The sequence below is a fragment of the Myotis lucifugus genome, unplaced genomic scaffold (assembly GCF_000147115.1).
Source record: "Myotis lucifugus unplaced genomic scaffold, Myoluc2.0 scaffold_21, whole genome shotgun sequence".
Taxonomy (NCBI): domain Eukaryota; kingdom Metazoa; phylum Chordata; class Mammalia; order Chiroptera; family Vespertilionidae; genus Myotis; species Myotis lucifugus.
The window spans coordinates 472262-482201 of record NW_005871069.1 but is presented as its reverse complement, the minus strand read 5'-3'; the positions used below and the strand labels follow the sequence as shown (position 1 = coordinate 482201).

Here is a 9940-nt window from a genome sequence, read left to right as displayed (position 1 = left end):
TGGAGACCAGCAGACGCCACCCTCAGAGATGCAGGGGACACACCCGCCAATGGTCATTCGCATTCATGTGGATGGGGGTGTGCTATAATCTGTCTTTGTTTTAAGAACAGGAGGAGGTGAAGGAGTAGCAGAAGGATAAGAAAAGGAGCAGGAGGATAAGAGTGACCAAGTGGAGGAGGAGGAGCAGCAGAAAGAGGAGGAGCAGCAGGAGGAGGAGCAGCAGCAGCAGCAGGAGGAGGAGTAGCAGAAAGAGGAGGAGCAGGTGGAGGAGGAGCAGGAGGAGGAGCAGGAGGAGGAGGAGGAGCAGGTAGAGAAGGAGCAGGAGGAGGAGGAGCAGAAGGAGGAGAAGCAGGTGGAGGAGGAGCAGGAGGAGGAGGAGGAGCAGGTAGAGAAGGAGCAGGAGGAGGAGGAGCAGAAGGAGGAGGAGCAGGTGGAGGAGGAGCAGCAGGGCAAGGGGGATCAAGTGGAGGAGGAGGGGGAGCGGATGGAGGAGGAGGAACAGGAGGAGGAGGAGCAGCAGCAGCAGAAGGAGGAGGAGCATGAGGGGCAGGAGGAGGAGGACTTTGGACAAGGTACCTATTGCTGGGGACCCTGAGTGACCTGATACATGGCCCCTCTTTTCTCACTTCAGGTTCCAAACAGATGGAGAAGAGCAAGGCAGGTGAGGACAGTATCTCTGCTCCACCACTGGGAGGGGCCTGAGGCTGGAATGCCTGCATCGTACAGACTCATCTGCCCATCCTGGCAAGGCTGGTCCAGGCTGGCTTCCCCGGGTACAGCCCGAGAGGGCCTGATGTCTGAGGACACAGGACCTGCACCCTGCACATGGCCCAATCTCCAGGAGAAAAAGAGGAGAGGGGGTCCGCTCTGCCTCCTCAGGTCTGGCTCCTTCCATGAGGAGGGAATGTGGGGTGTGGGGAAGCAGTGCTCCCCAACACTCAGCCTCTCTGGGCCCCGTTTCCTCACATGTACAGCAGGATGGTCTGGTTATGGTCCTCCTAAGGCTCTGATGAGGATCATGTGCACATAGTGTTTCAGCCAGGCCTTGCGGGGGCACTGCCCATTGCTGCGACTAGGAGCAGGGGTGGAGCTCTTATTCCAAGATTTCTCTGTACAGTGGCTGCCGTCCATGTGGCCACATTTGAAACCAGCAGGCTCTACTCCTGCAGTACATGTTCAAAATCTTGGGAATTATGATACAGGAGAGCTGTCAGTACTTGGACATGCCATGTGACACTAATGATTGTAGGAGTGATACTGTGACAATGACACTCCAGAGCAGACCCAAATATTGGTGGTAATTCAGCGCAAACTCCACTGAGAAAATCTGCCATGTTCAATAATAAACTGAAGATCTGTTTAAAAGAGGAAGGGCATGGAACATTTTGGAACATGAGGTTTTCTTCTGGCCTGAATCCAAGATTAGGATACGCTGACAGGGTCAGGAACTCCCCTAACGCATACACCTGCAGCCTAACCTGAGACACTCCTCCACCTCCAGGCAACACAACCAGTAACTACAGCTGACCACGTTTCATGTATTTACTAGCTTTCGTGGAAGGCCTGCTAGGAGTCAGGTCTGCTAGTGCTGGGCAACAGCGGAACCAGGCTCTGCAGACACAGGGCGATGGGCCCTGAGGAGCTACACAAACCGTTCGTCACAGCTGGATGCTGGCAACGGGCCCCGGTGCCTGCAGCTGAGATGGTGCACCATGGAGAGCTGGCCGGGGTCAGAGGAGTCAGGCTAACCTGAGGACTGGTTTCCCAGGAGCTGGCCAAATGAGGGCGAGGCTGAGGACAGGGAGGGCCCTGCAGCCGGAGGCACTGGTGCATTCTGAGGGCCCAGCGAAGGCCAGAGCATCTGCAAGAGGCAGGCAGACGTGAGACAGGGTCTCAGAGCAGTTGGAGGACTGGGGGTCTAGCCTACGGGTCCTGGGAAGCAGTTCTGAGTAGGAGGTGATGTGAGGGGAAGGGTAGCAGTGAGGATGGAGTCAAGGAAGGTAAGAGGCGAAGTAGGACACTAAGGTGTTGGGAGGTGGATTAGGTGAGGCGATGGGAAGATTTCCAGCAGAAAAGCGAGTCCAGCCTCAGAAAGTTGGAAGTGACCAAATTAGATGAAACAGACACCTATCTTCCCGCAAGCACTGGGCGGCTTCTGCCGCGATGCTATGATCAGTGTGTTCGAGAGCTGGGTGTGAACAAGATCAGGAGGCAGGTGTGAACGCAGTGCCCCCCAGGAGAGGATGTGTGATTATCCTCCTGAGGGGAGGGAAGGCCACCTGTGCCAGCTACCACCCCCCAGCCTCCTGCAGGGGCACCAGCATAAAAAATCACACCAGCAAAACTCAGAGGCAAAGAAAGGGGAAAATTCATTTCCCTCCAGAAATAGGAGGGAAATGGATGAGTGTAATTTGGATTGAGAAAACAAGCTTTTCCCAGACAGTATTTCAACCTGAAAGTAGAACATGTGATTTAATTAGGGAAATTCCCGAAACAGATTGCAAGGAAAGACTTAAGAGCATTATCTTCATAATGAATGGGGCCTGGATAAGTTTTGGGAAGATAGCTGGACACTCCAAAATCAGCAAACATGCCCAAAAGGAGGAAAGTGAATTCAGTACGAATTCCTCTCCAAACAGGCACATTTGTCTCAGAGCCCAGCCCCCTCTCTCAAAAACAGCCAGTGAAGCCGCTTCTGCTGGACTTCTTGGGTTCAAGTCCCCGCTCAACTACTTACTCAGTATGTGACCTCTGGCAAGATACTTAACCCTCCCTGTGCCTCAGTTTCCCCTCCTGAAAACACAGATGATTATAGTAACCCCTTCAGAGGACTCAAGTTGGGAAGAAATATAAGTTAATACACATCAAGCATTTAGGGATAAATATTAGATGTAAGTTAACATTTGCAAGTCATTTAGAAAAGTGTCTGGTCATTGCCACGGGACAAGGGCCACAGCCGCCCTCTGCAGAGCACCAGCACTCAGCGCTCTTCTCGGAAAGCAGACCTGGCTCATGTCCTCCTTTGTTCCAGTAAAGCATGGGCTCTGGGCCTCCTGAACTCTTGCCTGTGCTGACGTGGAGGTGGCCTAGCCTTGCCGTCCCCACCTCCCAGGTCCTGGGCACAGGCCAAGGCAGGGGCTCACCTGGCCGAGCAGCAGCATCTGGGACACTGAACCCCAGATCCCCTGAGTCAGGAGGCTGTGAGCAGCCTGTCTCGGACCACGGAAGAGGCGCGTACAGAAGTCTTTCCCGGACAGTGGGCTCTGAGTTTCTCGGCTCATGCTCCTTTCCCATCGGGACTGGCACATTCTCCAACTTCACGCAGGTGTCTGCTCACCTGTACTTGGAGCCAGGCTCCCCAGCCCTCGGAGTGGGTCCTCACCACCGCCCTCTAGCCCTCTACTCTGAGATTTTCCCTACAGCACGCATCCCCCGGGCGCATTACACATCTCCGTGTGCATTGTGGGCCTGCACACCGGCCTGCAGGCTCCACGAGAGCAAGGCTCTGCCTCTTGCTTTCTCTGCTCCGGAGCAGTGCCTGCCCATGGCGGCGCTTAGTGAACGTCTGCGGCATCCAAGTTTAGGTCATGGTGGGAAATGTGCTTATCTCTCTGGGACAAAGGCCTGCATATTATTTGCCTGGGAAATGTATAACAACAGTGCCATCGATACGGGTCTTCAGGTTGGGGGAGTGGGTCGGGGCTTGGGTTGGGTCTACCAGGGGCTTTCAAAAGGGCGTCTGTGCACCGTGGGCGCCAGAATCTCTCCTAGTGTTTACTAAAAGCGCAGGTTCTTAGGGCTTATTCCAAATTGACTGGATCAGAACCTCTGGTGCCAGGGAAGGCCCTGGAGCCTGGATTTTAACAGCCTCCTGGTGATATTGTGGAGCCGCAGCTTGAGAGCTGGATCTGCCCTGGGAGGATGTTGCCAGCGGGCCTGAACCCATCTGCAGAAATGCTTCACGCTCCTACTTCCTCAGCCCCCACAAATCGGTCATGACAGGTATAGACGGTGGCGGCTTCCCAAGGTCGCACTTGGGAAAAGAAAGGTAGTGAAGCCAGCCGCTCCCAGCCAGTGCTCTGAGGGCCTTTGGACCTGGCAGGCAGGCAGGCAGGGCTGTGCCAGGCTCGGGCATTTTTACCTGCCCCCCGCGCATGTTCCCTTGGCGACCAGGTGCACATTAGGCTCACACTGCACGTTGGGGTTTGGGCAGGCGATGTGGGGCCCCGCAGTGTGTCAGATCTGGCCAGGAAAGACCCAACTCCTAGAGGGTGGAGAGAATTTCAATCCGCCCATGTTCCTAGACCATCTGCAGACATTAAGCAACCATCACAGGACATGAAGCCGCTAGCTAGGACAGCTTCCTGGAAAACCAGCCATGCCCAGCATCGGGGAACTGCTCTGACACTCGGTCCAGGACAGGGGCGCCTCTCCCAGGGCCTGTACTCACCGGGCATCACGCCTTTGATGTCAGTCTCGGTGTTCATGGAGTTCTTCTGGGTGAAGTGCAGGATCAGCTTCTTCGCAGACTCAAACTGCTGGGTAGCCATCAGCCACCGGAGGGACTCGGGGAATACCCTTCAAAGACACAGAGGGATCGGTGAGTACCGTCTGGTTCTGGAGGGCACTGAGTTGGGCTGATGGCCCAGGCAGGTGAACTTCGAGGAGGTGTCCCACTCAGTTTCCGCCCTCATGCTGTGGGATCCCATGAATGCTCAGGACTCCCATTAGCCCAATTAGGGGCAATAAGACTGTGGGTGCTGGAGTGTTGCTAACTTTTTTATAGAAAGTATAATAATTGTGATTTTTAAAATTTGGCAGAAAGGAACAACATCCTACCAACTTTGTCAGTGTACATATACTTTAAAAAATAACCATGTATTGCACAGCCCATGTGGTTGAGCATTGACCCATGAACCAGGAGGTCATGGTTTGATTCCCGATCAAGGAACATGCCAGGGCTGTGGGCTCGATCTCCAATAGGGAGTGTGCAGGAAGCAGCCAATCAATGATTATCTCTCATCACTGGTGTTTCTCTCTCTCTCCCTCTCTCTGAAATCAATAAAAACATTAAAAAAATAAACCTAGGTATTTCTAAACCATGTCTAAGCAATCATTGAAGGGCTACATTTGTTATATTTTGTCACAGAGAAACAAATGTTAATAGGATAATTTTAAGTTCAAAAAATGCCTCCAATACTAGCAACCTGACAGTTATTTTCAGTTCTTGAAGATCTGAAGACTGATTTTCCCAGGCCTTCCCTATAGAATTAACTTCATTTTGCAAACTGCAGTAACACCTCCCTGATACGATGCCATAACACAGCAGTTTCCAAGTTCTGGTAGCAACAGATTCCTTTGCTTGCTTTTAGGATAAAATCTTGTGTAAAGCACCAATAGAAGAAAAACTAGTGTTTTATTATCCATGCATTTTGTAAGTTTACATTTATGACAACACTAGAGGACCGGTGCATGGATTCGTGCACCAGTTGGGTACCTCAGCCTGGCCTGTGCCCTCTCACAATCCAGGACCCCTTGGGGGATGTAGTAGTGCGCTAGGGAAGAGCCTGAGCAGGGTTGGGCACTGTGCTGCTCCCACTTATCCCGGCCCTGCTGCACCCGCCACCTCCGCCACTTGGTAGTGCTGCCACAGAGGTAGGAGAGGCTCGAGCCGCCACAGCTTTGTTCACCAGTTGTGAGCCTGGCATCTGGCACCCGTTGTCGGGCAGCTGAGCAGCGCTCCAGCTGTGGGAGCACACTGACCACCAGGGGGCAGCTCCTGCATTGAGTGTCTGCCCCCTGGTGGTCATTGCGTGTCATAGCAACCAGTCAAACAGTAGACCAGTCGAACAGTTGACAAGTTGTTTAGGGTTTTATTAGTATACTAGAGGCCCGGTGCATGAAAATTCATGCACTGGAGGGGGGGTTCCCTCAGCCCGGCCTGCCCCCTCTCACAGTCTGGGAGCCCTCAGGGGCGGGAGGCAACCTGGCGATCAGGGGAAGGCAATGCCCCATCACACCTTTGCTGCTGCCACTGCCGGCAGTGCAAGCCTCGGCCGGCCCTGGTTACCTGAGCCTCGGGCGGCCCTGGGCAGCTAGGCAGCCACCATCCGAGGCTTGCCTGCACCTCAGGCCGGCCCTGGGTGGCTGGGGGGCTGAGGGGATTGGGGGACTTAGAGGCAGGTGTGAGGCAAGGCTGGGCCCCTGGGGGCAGGCCCAGCCTTGCCCTGTGCCTGCCGCCCCGGTGGGGCTGAGGGGACTGGGCACCGCCATCTTTGAGGGCGTGGCAGTCAATTAGCATAGTCCCTCCTTATTGGCTGTGGGTGCCACCATCTTTGAGGGCGGGACAGTCAATTAGCATATTCCCTCCTTATTGGCTGTGGGTGCCACCACCTTTGAGGGTGGGGCAGTCAATTAGCATATTCCCTCCTTATTGGATGTGGGTGCCGCCATCTTTGTGACAGTGTGAGGGTCAATTAGCATATTCCTTCCTTATTGACTGTGGGCGCTGCCATCTTTGAGGGCGGGGCAGTCAATTAGCATATTCCCTCCTTATTGGCTGTGGGTGCTGCCATCTTTGCGACGGTGTGAGGGTTAATTAGCATATTCCCTCTATATTAGATAGAATATATAGATTAACAAGTCAAAGAGAACAATGGTCCTGTTTGGAGCAGGGTCAGCTCACTTTTCTTGTAAAAGCCCAAATAGTCCATATTAGTCTTTTTAGAACCATAAGGTCTCTGCCATAACTCCTCAGCTCTGCCTGGAGTGCAAGCAGCCAGAAGGCATGCGCAGGGTGGGTGCTGCTGTGCTCCCTGAGGATTGCATTGTAAAACGGCGGTGACCCGGACTGGGAGAAGCAAATACTGGAAATCAAAGTCCTAGCCTTTGTCAGCCCAGTGCTTTGTTCAGTCACCACTCTATTTTATTTCAGTGACACAGGAACAGGAGTCCTGATAGGCACTGATAAGAAGTCTTCGTTGTAACCACCCAACACCTGCCCTGCAAGCTCAGAGAGTCTCTAATTAAAGTAATTCAGAAGCTGGAAAAAGTTATCAGAGGAACATTTTTATTTCCAAGTCACATCACTAATGGTATCTAATAACTGCTCTCTCTCACCTAGCTGAACAAAAATCAAATTTCTACTTGCTTGTGACTGCCTTTTGCAGAAACAGCCAGGCAGGTTCCCACTGAATTTGGGGGTACATTTGGGATGGTTTATCTGAACACCAATCCATGCTGGAGACCTGGGGGACTTGTTAAAGAGCCCCCTCTTGCACAGCTGCACGGAGGTATGGGAGTCCTGTGTGATGGCCCAGAGCTTCAAAACAGGATCAGAAAGTCTCCTGTCTTTTCATCTGAGAGCCCAATGGGAAAGCCACTAAAACATACATTTCAAATTGTAGGCACTCAATTAAAAAAGGTCAAAATTAATGTTTGCTTTGCTGGCCTGTAGTTTTTACAAGTCAATTTTGAGAACTATAATGCAAGCAAAGAGAAACATTCAGAATATATAGATGCTAAATAGGTATTCATGTCTGGCTATGTTTTTGTCAGATTTTTTCTTTATAACGACATAACCTAACCCAAATGCCAGCCTTTCTATCGCTCATCTATATTATTTCCATCTTTCTGATCTATTTGGCTTTAGTGTCATTTTCTAATTTCTTGACATGGCCACATAGATCATTAACTTTAACTCTTCCTTTCTAACATATGAATTCATGTTTTGAATTTTCATTTAAGCATCACTTCAGCGACATTTCACAAGTGTAGACATGTAGTTCTTACTGTGATTTGATTCTAAATATTTCATGATTTCTATCAGGATTTTCCAAATATACAGGTTTTGAGATGGGGGTGGTGGTCAGGTTGTACTCTTGCTTCATTAATGTTGCTAAATCATGACCATAAAACACAGTGTGCACCACTGGCCTCTGATCTCCTTGGGCCTGGCTCTGTGACACAGGATATGCTTTCTGTGTTCACATGGGGCTCCGTGTGCAACCTTGAAGCCAGGCTACTCTGTGTTGCACTCTCTCTGCTCTAGCCTGTCTGATCGAGTTGTAGAGCCTGAGAAGCGGGTCACTCTGCCCCTCCGACCGCAGGTGTCAGGTCCTGACCTGGGGAGAGCCCTCTGCGAATGGGCCGGTCTGAGCTGGCCCCACGGTGGGTGATGGCAGGGTCCTAGGTGTTGGTCAGAGGCTAAGGAGACTCAGGGCAGCTAAGAAGAGTCCTCAACTTCAAGACGCCCCAGATGACATCACAAAGGGACAGCCCACCTTCCATCGCACATGACAGTGGCAGTGCAGGGCCTTGCTGGCTCTACCTGGCTGGGCCTGAGTGCGGGACCAGAGAGGAGGCAGAGGGCGATGAAACAGTCTGTTGTGTTCAAGGAGCAGCAAACTGGTAAAACCAGAATGCTATTTATGAGATGAGAGAGGCAGGACCCAGGGAGTGGAGGATGCTGCACATTATGGAATCTAATGAGCAGCAGCCATCTGACTGGAAGGAACTGAAGCAGAGAAGCAGGGTGCTCCCAGGAGGTTTAGGCACAAGATAATGGGCGAGCTCCCATTGCCTACCCAGCCCATCTCCAGAGGCAGACTGCACTGCAGACCACCCTTCCCACAACTGGATCTATGCTCGCCAGGCACTCTTCTCATGTTTCCTGTGGGACTGATTCTCTCAAGCTTGTTATATGGTAGTAATATCATCCCCATCTCATAGATGGGAAGATTCAGGCACAGAACGTTCAAGGACACAGTCCAGATTCCAGAGCTGTTAGATGGCAGAGCTGGATTCCAACCAGGCAGCCTGACTCAGGAGCCCACATTTCCCCTCAGTGGACAAAGAAACTCATCCCACGTGCCTACATGGTACTTGGATGACTAAAGTTCAGGGGGTACTTTCCTAAGCGATGGTCCTTCAGTGTCCCAGAAGGCCACAGGCCCAAAAGCACACGTACAGAATACTGAAGCTCACGTATTTTAATTTGCCTCAAAGTCATAAAGAACTCACTGGACTATCAGCCTATGAGAAAGCCCAGAGACAGCTATTCTAGTTTGAATAATGTGCAGTGTGGCCACATTATGAAAATTTATTGAAATATCTCCTGACGAGTACATAATGTAACAACACCATGACAATTACAAATCCAGCCAACGGCCGAGGACCTGTGAGGAACAAGGGCTGAGAAACTGCGCGTGGTAGGCAGCTGGAGGCCATGTCTGCCTGGTGCACGCTCGCATGTGGATGGTGAAAAAGTGACCATGGGGATGACTTCTGCAACCACAAGAGGTTAACGAGGCTTGGGAGCCGTAGCGGCTTCTCTGGGGGATAGCTCTGCAGTGGCTGCTAGAAGCAGCTGTGGCTACAGGAAAAGGAAATAGTCCGTGGAGTGAATAGTGGAACGGGAAGTTTCAAAAACTGGAAGCGTTTAATTTTTTCAAGCTCATTATGCAGCAGTACTGTTATTACGCCTCTTTACAGATGGGAAAATGGCAAAGAAAGTCCAAGTACACTGCCCAGATAACACAGCTATTAAAGTGGCTGTGCTAGATGGAAAGCAGACAGTCCCCACTGGAGATTCTCAGGCTGTGACCACTAAGCTGGCGATTCAGCGAGTCCCAGGGCGTCTGTGGAAAGGAACTGGGTAAAACTGGTCCTGTTTAGTCTGAAAGCCACTGCAGGAAGCGAGGGGCAGGATAAGAGCAAAAAAAGATCACTGCTGGGCAGAAGTCTCATCACCTCGTGGCTGATGGACCTCTCACCCCAAGGCCAGTGACTGGTCATCCTGAGGCCGTCTCCCAAACATGTTCAGGATGGTTAGAGGGTCCACAGCCCCTAGTCCAGCCGTGGGCAAACTACGGCCCGCAGGCCGGATCCGGCCCATTTGAAATGAATAAAACTAAAAAAAAAAAAAGACCGTACCCTTTTA

The 9940-nt window shown here is 51.8% G+C and overlaps 1 protein-coding gene across 5 annotated transcripts in view; it reads right to left on the bottom strand.

The window, feature by feature from the left end:
* Positions 1–9940, bottom strand: part of SLC22A23 (solute carrier family 22 member 23) — a 179177-nt gene that overhangs the window by 21532 nt on the left and 147705 nt on the right. For all 5 annotated transcript variants that reach the window (XM_023751389.1, XM_023751387.1, XM_023751388.1 and 2 more), the window contains one exon: positions 4451–4578. In XM_023751389.1, the coding sequence (XP_023607157.1) occupies positions 4451–4578 (128 nt within the window). The remainder of the gene's footprint in view (positions 1–4450; positions 4579–9940) is intronic.